At 64.8% G+C, this 14,904-nt stretch overlaps 1 protein-coding gene across 25 annotated transcripts in view; it reads right to left on the reverse strand.

Annotated features, from left to right (window-relative positions):
• PLEC (plectin) overlaps positions 1-14,904 on the reverse strand; it is a 61,525-nt gene that overhangs the window by 27,503 nt on the left and 19,118 nt on the right. For 4 of the 25 annotated variants that reach the window (XM_063606985.1, XM_063606984.1, XM_034966883.3 and 1 more), the window contains exon 1: positions 10,847-10,996. The exons of 11 other annotated variants lie outside the window; for them this stretch is intronic. In XM_063606985.1, coding sequence (XP_063463055.1) covers positions 10,847-10,892 — 46 coding nt within the window. In that variant the 5' untranslated portion in view covers positions 10,893-10,996. Of the gene's footprint in view, positions 1-809; positions 1,052-7,336; positions 8,096-10,846; positions 10,997-14,904 lie in introns of those variants that run through there. 10 more of the 25 variants (XM_034966864.3, XM_055116055.2, XM_034966863.3 and 7 more) reach the window with 5 other exon arrangements.

Consider the following 14,904-nt stretch of genomic DNA (forward strand, 5'->3'; position numbering starts at 1 on the left):
TGAGGTGGGGAGGCAGGGACAGTGTCTGGTCCCCAGCCAAAAACATGGATGGGGAAGAAGCCCTCAGCCCAAGTCCCATCCTGGCAGCTGAGTCCCCGGCAGCTCCGGGCGTCCCCAGCGCCACGCCTAGAAGCCCCATCTTGACTCATCTCAAGTCCGGGGATCCAGCAGAGGAGCTGAGCCAGGCAGCGCCCTCACTGCAGGAGAGGTCTGGCCAGCCAGGTCCCCGATAGGCAGTCCCTCTGGCCAGAAGCCCATAATTGAGGCTGCCCAATCCCCAGGGCCCCGCCCCATCCTGTGCTGGGCACGGTTGCCACCTGGGACCACAGCCCAGGAGCTGGTGACTTTGAGCAGGGAGGGCAGGGCACAGCCTGGCTGCCCCCGCCCCCTGTGCGGCCTGAGGGCATGAGGGCACCTGCCTCACCTGCGTGTGGCTCCACCCCCTGTTGTGTGTGCAGGGAGCCACCTCCACCTCAGTGCTGGCCGGACAGGCACCTGCCCACTTGTCCCTGCCACGGTGGCTGCCACAGGCCTCCCTTCGTGTGGGGGACGCTCCTGCCCTGCCGGCCTCCGCTTCCACCCACCTGTCCCGCACAGGCTGCGGGCTGAGGGCCACTGCAGAGCCCGCCCCGCCCTGGGACTGCAGCAGGGTCAGGGTCTACACTGCAGGGTGGGGTGGGGGGGCAACACTGCTTTCACTGACATTCAGCTTGGAAACAGGAAGGGGAGGGCGCAGGGAATGAAGGGGCGGGAGGCAGGCGGCCCCTCTGCCCCGCCCCGAGTCCCTGGCAGCCACCAGCGGGGCTTACCTTGCTCGTCCTGCGCCCACCGACGTCCCCTGCGCCAGTGCCACACAGCGGCCAGGGTGACAACGTGACCCACAACCACCAGGGAGGGAAACAGGCTGCCCGAGGGCTCCATAGCCGCCACGCGGAGCCGCCAGGGCTGCCCTTCCTGCGCTGGGAACCGGCTGCTCCAGGCTAGACAGCCCCCTCCCTGCGTGCAGGGCGAGCGAGGGGGAGCACCGGGACCGGAGCCTGCCCTGCCCGCAGGACCGCCTCACGACAGCTCCCGCCCGCCTCCTCCCCTCCTTCCTCCGCGGGTCCGGCCCTCGGCGCCTCCCCACCCTCGCTCCCCACCCGGCCAGCTCAGCTGTCCCTGCGCAGAGCTACTGACGCTCAAGGTTAGTTGGCCTTAACCCCTGCGTCCCCGCGGCCACACCCGCCGGGAGGAGGGGCCAGCCGCACGCCTGGCCAAGCCGCAGCCCCCCAGCACTGCCCGCGGCCTCGGCACACACCCTCCCTCCCTCCCAGCCTCCCCCTGCTGTCCCCACCAGAAGAGGGGCCCGAGCAGCCCACTCTGCCTCCAAGGCTGCCCTCTGGGGACAGCTGGCAGGCATGGAGGGATGCCAGAGCCCCCACCCCAAGCCTGCAGCTGATCCCACCGCACTCTTTCAACTTCGCCCTCCTCACCAGCTCCAACACCCCAAAAGTGAGACTGCAGACCAGGGCTGAGGGGGTCTGGCTGAGGGCACATGAGGCAGGCTGTGTGCAGGGCGAGGGACAGAGCCCCTGGCCTCCAGCCTCAGCCCCAGCCCTCTGGCCCCTGTCCCCAGCAAGGGGCCAGGATTTCACAAGGCTTTCAAGGGCTGCCCACCTACCGGGCACGATCTTCATCGGGGACGGTGGCAGGAGCCCACGGGGCAGACGGAGCGGGCCAGGGGTGTGGGAGGTCACAGGCCCCTCGGAGGAGGCACAAGCCACTGGCGGCAGCGTCGGGTGGGAGGAGGGCACGGCCGTGCTGCTGTCAGCAGCAGCTTGTGGGGGAGGGGAGCAGTGGGCAGGGGCCCAGGGGATATAAATATCTGAGGAGGGCGCGCGAGGACCGTCACCACCCAGACTTGGAACATGACGCACGGCGCAAGGGCACCCAGGCCCCGCTGCAGTCAGGTCTGGCTGGACGCTGCCACCCGACACCTCGGTCCCCCAGCTCCCACAGGGGGTTCTAATATAATAGAGCAGGGCGCGGGAGGTGCGGGCTCACGTCCCTGCAGGAGGCGGTGCAGTCCCCACCCACCTGCCCTGCCCACCCAGGGGGTGCTCTTGGAAAGGCCACAGGGGCCAAGAGAAGAGGCCGCCCATTCTCCCAGAGGGCCCTGCGCAGGTCACTCAACACAGCACCTGGCCCCACCGGTGGCCAGGACAGCCACCCCAAGGTCACGCGTGGGCCAGAGACCCAGGCAGCCCGAAACCAGGGCTCAGGCCTGCGTCTGCCCCACAGCACAGCCTCTCCTGGGGTCCCAGGGATCTGGGATGGAGATGTCTCTCCTGGGCCACGGCAGGAGACTGGCCTGGCTCCACCCAGGAGTCCCGAAGCCCTGCTCTGTGGAAGGCCTGGGTCAGAGAGCCTGGCCACAGGCAGGCCCACAGCATATCCTATGCAGATCAGATCCCAGTGCAGCCGGGGAAACAGGACGTGGGACACGCACAGTCCTGCTCCTCTCCCTGGGACCCCTGTCTGCTGGGCGCACGCCTCAGGCCCAGGAGAATGCACGTTGACGGTATACCCCATTCCACAGCGTCACTCCTGGCACCACATGGAACCCTCAGCAAACCCCATGAAGTCCTATACCATGAAGGCCTCATACAGACCAGGAGCCTGAGGCGCCGCCTGCTATCCCGCACGCTGCCATCTGAGCCCAGGTGGCCTCCAGTGTAGTTACCTCAGCCCACAGCAAGGCACAGTGAACCAGCCTGGCCCCGGGCCACTGGGCAGGCCACCCCGGTCCATGCTGGGAAGCCCGTGGACAACAAGAGGGCCGGGCCCACCCCAGCCTCCTGCTCTCCAGCCCCACACCTCAAAAACGTGCGGCCGAGGGAAATGCCTGCAGTGGCCCACTCTGGGCGGCCAGGGGTTGGGCGGGCCCAGGCAGCCCTGAGGGTCAGGGATACACAGGCATGCCAGAGAGGGCCCAACTCCCAGCTGAGCCCAGGACAGCATCTGGCCAGCAGTGGGCAGGGGCCGACAGGCCGGACGTTTCAGCCCACTCCCTGCCACGTGCTGGGGAAGCCTCAGAGGAGCCTGACTCAATGGCCTGGGTGAGAACCAGCTCCTGGCGGGAGGAGTGCCCCAGGCTGGCAGCGGGCAGTTCTTCTACCACTCCACGGAGGTCCGGACAGGCCTGTGCTTCCGGGACACACATCACACACACCCCTGGGGCAGCTCCGAGAGGGGGCTGTGCCTATCCCTGCATCCCAGGTCTGACGGCACAGAACGGTGGACAACGGGAAGAGACAGGTCTGCCAGAGGCGGCCCCGGCCCCCTCCTCTGCCTCCCACAGCCCCCAGCTCTGCCTGCCCTACCTTGGCCCAGCTGAATCAGCTCCTCCATGCTGTACCTGTCCATGGCTGCCACACAGGCCAGGCTGCTCCGAGAGCCGGCAGGGAGGAAGGCGAGGCAGGAAGGAGGGAAGGGGTGGGAGGCAGAGGGAGGGCCCACTCATGCCCTGGTAGCAGCGGCTCCTCCTCGCAGCCACCCCTTAGTCAGTAAGCAGAGCTGAAGCCCAGCCGACTGACGGGTCAGACCAGCCCAGCAGACCTGCCTGGGGGTGCAGGGGACTGGCCTGCCTGCAATCCCAGAGAGCCCTCCGGCCCCAGCCCATGGGTCTTCCCTACTGTTCCTGCCCCGCCCAGCAGACCCCCCGCCCAGCAGACCCCACCCTGTAGCCTCCCCTTCCCGCTGCAGGCCCCACCAGCCCAGCCCTGCCCTCCCACCCTCCCACCCACATTCCAGGCATCCATGTACCCAGCAGTATTTCATGAGCCAGGCGGGAGCAGAGCCCCAAACTGCCCACCACACCCCACTCCTTGAGACTCACATTCCTCAGCCCCGAAGGTGGTCTCTTCCTCCACCTGAGTCCTCCCCAACCAGCACAGCCCCAGGCATCTGTCCAGGGGCAATGCTGACACCTGCCTCCCCTCTCCATACCTCTCCACCCAGGTGCTTGCTGACCAGTGAAGTGCAAATCAAATCCCATCGTAACTACCCCTTAGAAGCCTGCTGGTGATCGACAGAAATCCCGCAAACGGGTGACTCGGCCAAGCCAGTGATCCCTGTGGAAAGCTGGCCGGGCCATAGTCCCTCCACCTAGGGCACCCTGTGGCTGGGAAGAAGGGCAAGGCAGCCAGGCCACCTCCAGGCTCCCTCCTTGACGCAGGGCCACAGAGGGTCAAGGGGGGAGGTCGAGGCACAGGCGTGTCCTCCGTGTAGAGGGGAAGTCATGGCGGCTACCCGACTTCCCTTTGCTGTGGGAAGCAGCTCTAGGTGCTGTGGGTGTACAGCGCTCACTGTGGTGGCGGCTACCTGGCCCCTGCCCGTTGCTGGTGCGTGGACAGCGCTCACCGTGGTGGCGGCTACCTGGCCCCTGCCCGTTGCTGTGCGTGTACAGCGCTCACCGTGGTGGCGGCTACCTGGCCCCTGCCCGTTGCTGGTGCCATGGACAGTGCTCAGCTGGCGTCTCCTCCACACAATCCTCGGTTCCTTCAGAATTCTGAGCCAGGCAAAGCATCGCTATTTGCAATGTAAATTAGGGCTGGGCGGTAGCTATAATCCCAGCACTTTGGGAGGCTGAGGCAGGCGGATCACCTGAGGTCAGGAGTTCGAGACCAGCCTGGCTAACATGGCGAAACCCCGTCTCTACTAAAAAAAAAAACAAAAATTAGCCAGGCGTGGTGGCTCATGCCTGTAATCCCAGCTACTCAGGAGGCTGAGACAGGAGAATCGCTTCAGCCCGGGAGGCGGAGGTTGCAGTGAGCCAAGACTGTGCTATTGCACTCCAGCCTGGGCAACAGAGCGGGACTCCATCTCAAAACAATAAATAAAATTAAAATGAAACGTAAATGAAACTCACATATAAAAACACATTCCTACAGCTTCCCACCACACCAAGCAACCGAAACTCTCTGCCACAGGCGAGGGCCTTCCCATGGGTCCTCTCCCTCTGGCCTTCCGGCCTCCCTCTGTCCCTCTCTCTGGGCTGCTCCTGGCAGGGCAGGCACCTCCTCAGAGCCCTCCCTGATTGCTTCTGAAGCCACCTTCCCATCACGCTCTCCTCACCCAGTTCACCCCACATATCTGGAGCCCCCTGGGGCAGGGGCTCCATCTGGGTCTGGCCCTGGCCTGTGCATAGCTAAACAAGCAGGTGGACGGATGGCTTCCCACACAGATGTGTTGCTGGCAGGCCCCCATGGGCCCCACCCAGGGACAAGCAGACCACCAGGGCACAGGGAGGGCAGGGGCCTCACCGCAGGGGTACAGCTGGTGCTCCCTAGCCAGGGCTGGGTGGAGAGGGGCAGCCCATCCAACAGGGCCATCCTGGACCAGCACAGTTGGCCCACGAGCTCTGACCTTGCCCTTCTGCCAACCCACGGAGCAGCTGTGCAGTGGGGAAGGGCAGGGCAGCTCACTGCTTGGTCACTTAAAAACTCCAAGAAGTGCCTGGTCTCAGGTATTATCAGAACTGCCCCGGGCTGTATGCAGGGCCATCCGGACCCCTGTCACTGCCTGAGGCGCAGCCCTGGCCCTCTGCCACACCCCACATCCAAGCCTCCTCCTTCCCCTAGCTTCCCATCCCAAGCTCAGCCCGTGAGGTCCAGGGGAGAGAGGGGTTTGAGCCTGCTGGCCCTGACTCATCCCGGAGCTGTGGCTCGCTTCCTGTTGGAAACTCTGAGCTGCTGCTGGCGGCTGTGGCTTTGGGGGGACTGAGTCACCTCCATCGGGGAGGGGTGCCCTCCGCTCTGCCTGCTGCAGCCACACCCAGCACACCCCCCTCTTGGCCCTGCCGCCAGCTGCCCGCCCTGCAGGCCCAGCCCAGCCACGGACAAGGAAGGAGAAAAAGGAGGGGAGGGACTCACAGTCACCACAGCTAGGAGTTGAGCATGGGGAAGCTGGGCTGCCAAATGACCGGGGAGTGGGTGGGCAGGGGTGCCGGGTGGGAGAGGCCAGCAGGAAGGCCACATGGGCCGGGGCCTGGACTACATGCCTGGCCAAGCAGTCTTTGTCTCATGCCTCCTGTCGGGAGACATGTCGTCCATTTAGAGAGGAGCTGGAGAGGCCACATAACCTGTCCAAAGCCGCAGAGAGAGCCAGGAGGGGAGGCCAGCCTCCACCCCACAGCCTCACTGATCCTCCCAGATGGGCCCAAGGCAAGCCCCTAACAAGTCCAACTCACCCCAGGCCAGCCAGCACCAGGGCTCCACCCAGCATCCCACACGGGCAGCTGTGCCCCAAACTTGGGCCTCCCCTGGGCACCCTCCCCCACACCCTGGCAAATCCTGCCCACCCTGAGAGCCCCACCCCAGGCCCCCTTCTTCAGCCTGAGAGAGCAAGCTGCTCGCAGGTGCCAGCCCCAAAGAGGGAGGTGGGGCCAGGTGCTGGGGGACCGGGCCATCCGGAGCCAGCACGGAGGGCAGAGTGCTCCACAGTGTGTGTGTGAGCCTCGGGCTGCAGGGGACACATCTGCCCACCTGGGTCCTGCTGGCACAGGTGCTTGTGGACAGAGGGAGGCCACAGAGAAGGGGCAGAGCAAAGGGTCTCTGGAAGCCTCTGGGATGACAGGACCCGTCCTGTCCTGTGCGACCTGGTTCGTACCGGGAACAGCCTATCTAGGCCCCAGGCTGGGCCAGCAGACACCACACCACAGCCTGGCCTCTGCCCTGCCAGAGGAGCCTCCTGCCTGGACCCTGCGCTTCTCCCCATCCGGCCCAGGGCCGTCCCCAGCCACCACCAAGCCCAAGCTGGCCAAGCACTCAGTTACCGGTCACACCGGGCACTCTGTGCAGCACCAAGCCTCACCCATCAACCCCCGTGGCAAGGGAGGCGGCCAGGCCACGTGCTGGACGAGGGCCACACCCAACCGTTGCCAGCACCTCCTCGCACACCCCCACCTCAGTGCCGAGGAGCCTCGGGGAAGACAGGTCACTGGGACAGGAGAGGAGGCGGAGGGGGCGAAGGCAAGGGCAGTGTTGGAGAGAGGGGAGGGGGCGAAGGCAAGGGCAGTGTTGGAGAGAGGGGAGGGGGGGCCCCGGGGTGTGCCTGGGCCACAGGCTCCTCCTTGGCCTACACACCCGAAGGTCCCCAGCCGAGGAGGAGGGGCCACATGGGCCCATCAGCAAGCGCACCCCCCACCCTCGGGCAGGGGGGGCCACCTGCTGGTGTGAGCCACGCTCCGCAAGCCGGCAGACCACTCCAACCACTCCAGCCCAGGCCCAGGCCCAAGACCCGACAACCAGACCCCCACTTTCCACCCATCATGACTTGGGGTCAGGGTGCAGCTGACCTGTGGCTGGGGCAGGCTCCGGGCCTGGCCTGGCCAGGGTCCGCGGGGTGGTAGCAGGCACCACAGGGGTCTCAGGTGACACCTCCTCAAGCTCCTTCCGACGGTAGACCCGCTGCTCCTCCGCTGGCAGCGGCCCCCGCTTGGGTGGGGAGCCCAGGGGACCCTGCATGGCCTGCACGTGGGGGGTGCGGCGTGCGGGCATCACCATGGCGACGGGGCGGCGCACGCGCTGCAGAGAGGCGGGCACGATCTCTGGCGGCAGGTGCAGGTACTGGCGGAGGTGGGCGATGCCTTCATTAGTGAGGTACCAGTAAAAGTGGCACCAGGCAAAGGTCTCGCGGACCAGGCCCCGTGCCCGCAGGGACGCCATGGCACGCGTGACCTGCAGGTTGGTGACGCCGGGCACGTGGGGGTGCAAGCTGCGGGGCCGCCGGTCCTTCTTGGCCACCATCACGCCCTCGCGGAAGAGCACCTCATAGATGGCCCGCAGCTGGTCCCGTGGCATGAGCATGCCGGCCACCATGGCTGCTGGAGCCGGGCAGGCAGTGCGGGGGCAAAGGCAGCAGGCGGGGTACCACGAGAAGGCCTGGGGCGCCGCGAGAAGCTCCCGCGCTACAGGGTGTGACAGCGGGCAGCGGCAGGGCAGGCGGGCGGGCAGGCAGGCTGGGGCGCTGAGCGTGAGGGCGCGGGCTCCTGGCTGTGTGGCTCGCGGCGCCTGGCTCCGTGCAATCCCTGCCGGCACTGCCGGCTGCCCGCCTTCCTCCAGGACGCCGGGCCGGCCCCCTCTGACTCAGCAGCATGGGCGGCCCCTCCCACCCACAGCCGACGGGGCCCTTGTAGAGTGGGGGGCACCTCAAGAGGCAGCGGCCACCCCCACAGCTGCCCCTTTCCCCCCACCAGGCCCCGCGGCTCCAACGTCAGAAATGACATCAGTTTCTAAACACATCCTTCAAGGTCCCTAAGACTCTGCTGGGGCAAGTGGGGGCGGATATAGACCAAGAGTCTAAAGAAGAGGGTGGCAAGGCAGGCAGGGGGGCTGAGGGCAGGAGGGGTCCTCGGCAGGGATGTGGGCTCTGGTGTCCCAGCTTCACAAGGATCTGAAGGGGGGTGCTGGGCTGCCAGGCCTGGAGGGATGAGGGATGCGAGGCTTGAGCGGAGAGGACTAGGGCCTGGGGAAGAAGCTGGGGTCTTGCGGAAGGAAGTCCGAGGGGAGCGGCTGGGGGCAGCTGCCACAGCACATGAGGAGGGCTGCAGGCACCGCTGCTGCTGTCCATCAGGCAGGCAAACGGACAGAGCCCCCACCTCCACACACCAGGCTTAGAGGCAGTGGCCACTCAAGTTAACACTTCCCATTCCAGGCCAGATTAGGAGTGGCCTCTCCAAGCCCACAGCCCTCTGAGCAGAGCACCAGCTAGGGCTCAGAGGGGCCTCAATTCACCCCCACCCAGCTGTTGGAGGCCAGAGATTCCCAGCCGCTGCCACAGAGAAAGTCACCGAGTCCCTACCGCCCACAGATGCCCACCCTGGGCAGCCCAAGTGCCCGTCTGCAGGCCAGATGGATGGCTGCAGGGTGGAAGAATGCCAGGCCAGAAGACGGCCAGGGCCCAAGGGAAGGGAAGAGGAAACTGCCCTGTGAGGCCCTGCAGGCCTGGCCCAGCCACACCCATCATCCACCCCCCACTCCCCGCCCCGCTGCTGCCGCCCTCACTGAGGGTCCAGGCATGAGAACCGCACCCAACACTCCCACTGTCCCACGATGTGCTCCATGGACCCCCACCCGTATCGCTGCTCGCCCCAAGCCGACACACCCCTTCCCACCAAGCCCGGCAAACCCGGGAACTGATTATAAATAGGGCGGTGGAGGGGAGGGGGAGAGAGCGGGGATCCCGAGGTGGGAGGCGCTGGCCAGCAGCCGGCAGGCGGCCAACAAGCAGCTTGTGGGGGCGGGTTTATGGGGCCGTCGCCATGGCGCCACGGTGCAGGCTCCAAACACACACACACACACACACACACGCACGCACGCGCACGCCTGCGTGCACAGAGGTGTGGTGGCGGGGAAACTCCGAAGGCACAGCCACGGTTCCCACAGCCCTCTGGCAGGGCCAGCTCACTGCGGCATGGCTCTCCCTCCCTCTGAAGCCAGCCCCAGGCAGGAAAAGGCCAGCCTCAGGAGGTGAGGCTCCAGGAAGATGTAGGGACCACAGTGGCCACGCCCCTCGGACCACCAGCACCTGCGGACCCTCCACCCACCAGGGTTGTGGCTTTGGGAACAACACCAGCTGGGTCCAAGCCTGCCCAGCCCTGTGCCCAAAGAAGTCCCTACCCTCTTGGCCAGTCCCTCAGCGCACTCCCCCACACTGACCTCCTGCACTCCCGGCAGGCCGACCGCATCTTCCTGGCCTGATTCCCTAACCTAATCCCCCCCAGATCTCCAAGGGCCCCACCAAACTAACCCACGATACCCACACTGTCCCAAAATGATCCCAAGGCCTCTTAAAAGGACGTGGACCTAGGTTCTCTCCTACACAGGCCTGCAGGGGTGCCAGGACTGACCCCCGCTGGGCCGCCACCCAACCAGCCCCGCCTCCCCCAAGCCGGCTCCGGGCAGGAAAGGGCGGTAGCTTCCTCCAGCAGAGAGAGGGGGCGGGGCTCGGTAGGAGTCCCCTCCCTCCCACCAGCCAGGGGCCTGCAGGCGGGAAGGGAAGCCGCAGGGAGGAGCCCGGAGCAGAATGTTCCTGGCCCACCCTGCCAGCTCCGCACACGCCCCCCTGCGGCATGCGCCACCCCCACCCCGCCTTGCAGCACACACCTCCTGCAGCACACACCCCCCCCGAAGCACACACACCCCTGCGCCAGGGTCCAGGCGTCCCCCCAAGACCCCCGGGCGGAAGCTACCGCCCCCTGCCCCCACCCTGTGGGAACCGAAGCGGGAGCTGATTCAGCACTGGGAGGGCCAGGGTGTGCGACTGGGCGGCCCCTTCTCCCCCCACTCCAGACCCCTTTGGGTTTCCAGAGCAACCAGTCAGGGCTCCTGGGCAGCCCCCAGCCCCCCCACCCCACCCCAAGACAAAGAGCCGCAGTGTGGACTTGCTCAGGGCCAGCCGGCCCGGCGCCTCTGCACAGTGGTCCCCCAGCCCTGCCCTGCCCCTTGGACGCCAGGTTGTGGGCGGCAAACTCGGGCCGGGTGGAAGGGGCTGACCCTGCTGTGAAGGCTGAGCCCCCACTGGGTCCCTGACCCCGCCCCGCCGCCGCCGCCGCCGCTGCAGCAGCCACCCCGCCCCCGACGCTCCTGCAGGGCTGCGGAGCCGCTGGAGCCAGCCCAGTAGGACCCCGAACCAGGTGGAGCCCGGAGGGGGACGAGTCTGGGGTCTCCTGCGGCTCTGGCTCAGCGACCCACAGTGTCACCCCAGGGATGGCAGACCCTGCCCGCCACCCTGCGTGGGCTGCACCCAGCCAGAGGTCACTGTGTGGTCCGCGCCCCCCGGCTCGGGCCCGGCCCCAGGACCGCACCTTTGAGGGAGCTGATCTCGTGCTGGATGGCTCGCGAGGGGTCCATGTCTGCGCCGGGGCTGAGGGCGGCTGTGCCACCACCAGGCAGAGTCCAGCCCCGCACCGCACTGCCCAGGCCAGCGCCGCAGCCGGGGGAGGAGCCCGGAGGTCCGGGGCAGGGCTTGCCGGCCAGGGGCGGGGCTTCAGCTGATCAATGCGCCGGACAGGGCCGCCCCGGGCGCATGCTCCCGGTCGCACCGCGCACCCCTCCCCCCCAGCCTGTGGTTCTGGGGCACGCGACCCCGCTAACCCCAGCCAGACTGCCAGGTCACCAGGCCGGATCCAGGAGCGCTCGGACGGCCCACTTCCCAGCTCCGCAGCCCCCGGCCCACCCCACAGCCCCCCGAGTCCACTGCAACGAGCCATGCTTAGAACAGCCTGTGGGACACACGTGCGAGGGCCTCGAAGCCGCTACCCGCGCCCTGCAGGAGATACCCACCCATCCAGATCTCCCAGTGACTTCCTCAGCCGGCCCAACTCCAGGGCCTGGGCTGGCAGGCTGCTGAGATCAAGCCCCCAGACCCTGGGCGGCCACCTCCCACCTCCCCGGCCCCAGCAGTGTGCCCCTTCCCCGGGGCGTCTCGCCTCTGGGCTGCCCTGGGTCAGGCACCTTGTACACTGGCTCCCAAGATGACAGGTCCGACCTGCACCCTGGCCTCTGCCTCTCCCACCCAGCCTCAGGATGCCCCACAGGCAGCCCCACAGGTCCTCCTGGCTGTGCCCCCCAGTCTGCCCACTCGCCAGCATCTCCACTGCCGCCAGATGACACTGCAGCTCCATCCCTCACCCACCCCCCACGACCACCAGGGACCCTTCGCAGCTGCTCTGATCCAACCACCCCTATGGCTAATGGGGTCAGCCTCCTCAGCCCGCAGGAGTAGCTGTGTGTCACTGCGCACGCCTGGGGGAGCAGGTAGCACTGGCAGGGTGAGGTCAGCTCTGCCTCACTCACTGCGCTGCAGGGGGGCACGGAGGAATGCTGGGCCCTGCCCACACCAGGGCACCCCTTCAACACTGGCCCCGGGACTGTGCTCCACCCCAGTCCGTGCTGGTAGTGTGGGGCAGGACGGCCTCCACAAGATAGCAGTGACTAGCCTGCCTCAGTCTCCAGCCAGGCCTTTCCTCTGCCTTCACCCGCAAGTCCCTCCCCTCCTGCAAACAGACCCACTGTGCGCCAGGTTGGGGCTGGCATGGAGGACGTGACCACGATCCAGGAGCAAGGCCGGCAGCTCCCACGGGTACGAGCTAACAGGCAAAGGGCCAGAAGCCAACCCCACCTGCACCGTAAACCCAGCAGTTCTGGAGTCTCTCGTCCCCCTGCCCGTCCCTGCCCTCCCTGGGACTCAGCCAGTTGCGGTGTGGGGAGTCTCAAGAAACACCAGTTGCCAAACTTAAGGAAAATGGTGAAGTGAGGAATTAAAACAGAATTTCAGGCCGAGCACGGGGACTCATACCTGGAATCCCAGCACTTTGGGAGGCCGAGGCAGGTGGACCACTTGAGGTCAGGAGTTTGAGACCAGCCTGGCCAACATGGCAAAACCCCATCTCCACTAAAAATACACAAAAAAATCAGCCAGGCATGGTGTCACGCGCCCGTAGCCCCAGCTACTCAGGAGGCTGAGGCACGAGAATCACTGGAACCCAGGAGGCTGAGGTTGCAGTGAGCCGAGATCGCACCACTGCTGAATTCCCAGCTAGGTTTTACTGAGCTGTATCTGGATAAACCTAAATTTGGCCTGCAAGTGAATCATACTTCCTTAGTAAACCTCAAGTGAAAGTGACAGATATTTATAAACAGATCTAAAAAGTTCATACATTTAAAAAAAATGCTGTTTTTTTTTGTTTTGTGTTTTTGAGACAAGGTCTCACTCTGTCACCCAGGCTAGAGTGCAGTGGCTCAATCATGGCTCACAGCAGCCTCGACCTCCTGGGCTCAAGCGATGCCCCCACCTCAGCTTTCTGAGTAGTTGGGACTACAGGCGTGCACCACCACTCCCAGTTCATCTTTTAATTTTTTATACAGACAGTCTGTCTCTATGTTGCCCAGGCTGGTCTCAAACTCCTGGGCTCAAGCAATCCTCCTACCTTCCAGTGCTGGGATTACAAGTGTGAGCCACACTGCCTGGTCCAGATCAATTTTTTTAATTTAATGCATAAAAATTTTCCTCAGCCTAGGGAGACTTTTTTTTTTTTTTTTTTTTTTTAACTGAGGCAGAATCTCGCTCTGTCACCCAGGCTGGAGTGCAACGGCGTGATCTTGGCTCACTGCAACCTCTGCCTCCTGGGTTCAAGCAATTCTCCTATCTCAGCCTCTGCAGCTGGGACTACGGATGTGTGCCACCGCACTGGGCTAATTTTTGTATTTTCAGTTGAGACGGGGTTTTACCATGTTGGTCAGGCTGATCTCGAACTCCTGACCTCAGGTGATCCACCCGTCTTGGGCTCCCAAAGTGCTAGGATTACAGGCATAAGCCACCGTGCCCAGCCAGGGAGATTTTTTTAAAAGATTAAAATGCATAAAATGGAATGTTATAAGCTTGGCCAGGCGTGGTGGCTGAGCACTTTCAGAGGCTGAGACAGGAGGATCACTTGATCCTGGGAATTCAGGACCAGTCTGGGCAACAAAGCAAGACACCATCTCTGCAAAAAACTAAAAAACTATCCTGACACGGTGGCCTGGGCCTGTGGTCCCTGCTCTTTGGGACGCTGAGGCAGAAGGACGGCTTGAACCAGCCCACGAAAGGCTGCAGTGAGCCGTGATTGCACCACTGCATTCCTGTCTGGGAGACAGCAAGACTGACTCAAAAACAAACAAAAAGATAGGATCATGGTTTTAAGCTAATGAGAAGGTGAGGGCACACAGCTGTTCAGAGAAGGAACACACAGGTTTTCATGCACCGACTCCGCCTTTAACTACCCCCCTGAAGTCAAGCTGCCCACCTGTGAGTGGCCACCATGGTCACCTGTGGTCTCCCGCAGCCAGAGGCTCATCGACAAGCTGCAGCAGCAGCAAGTTCCCACGAAGGAGCCTGAGACTGCCCAGCCCAGCCCGCCTGGAACGGTGGCCACATGGTGCAGCCTTGGAAGTGGGGGCAGCCACGATGACCCTGGGAAAGGCTCAGCCAGCTGCACGTCAGTCAGCTCAGTGGTTCCTTCCCGGCACAGGCTTCCCAGAGGAAGGGACAGCTATGTGGGGACGGGCCGCAGGCAGCCAGCACAGGAAGGGGGGCCACAGGCACCAAGGCCTTGCCGTAGAGGAAACAAGTCTAGGCAACCCCCAAGAATGTGGAGGTGTCCGCAGCCGGGAGGGGGGCACCTGGAGACAGCTACAGCCAGGGATTTCAACAGGACAGGCAGGTCCCAGGCTGGCAGCGAAGGGCCCACGAGCAAGAGATTTAGGCAGCGGGGAGGAAAGCGAGCCGGGGTAGAGGAAGCTGGGTGCCCTGGTGACGCAGCTCTGGAGCGTGGGAAGCAAAGCCCCGCCACTGCCCAGGAGATCTCATCGCTCTGGCCCCAATTCATGGATCACAAAGGAGTCTTGCCGAAGAAGCACGCGGGTCTGTGTGTCCAGGCCAGTGAACTGCAGGGACCCCCAGGCTGCAGTCGGGCTCACCAGCACCAGTGCCTCCGGAAAACCCCTACCTCTAGCTTCTGCTTTGCTGGTCGAACCCAGCATGGCCCCCATGCCCAGCTGGGGTGCCGTCAGGTCTCCTGGCCAGGTCTCACACCCTGGGCAAAGCCAAATCCTCTTGAAGCTCTCTGCAAATTCCCCACACCACTGGGGACCCCAGAACCAAGGTTGAGCCCAGGCACCACAGAGAAGCCCTCCCTCCTTTCCAACCCCTCTGTCTGGGCACAGAGCAACCCCCTCTTCACCAGTCCCGAGGCCCTGGCTGCCCTGGCCACAGGCCCAGGCCAAAGAAGGGGCTCCAACCCTGTCCCCCACACCACACCTGCGAATGGGATGGGCCCTCTCCTGAGGTTCTGCCCACCACTGCCCTGCCTGCCCTCAGCTTTGC

This window comes from Pan paniscus, chromosome 7, assembly GCF_029289425.2.
Source record: "Pan paniscus chromosome 7, NHGRI_mPanPan1-v2.0_pri, whole genome shotgun sequence".
In the NCBI taxonomy this organism is placed as follows: domain Eukaryota; kingdom Metazoa; phylum Chordata; class Mammalia; order Primates; family Hominidae; genus Pan; species Pan paniscus.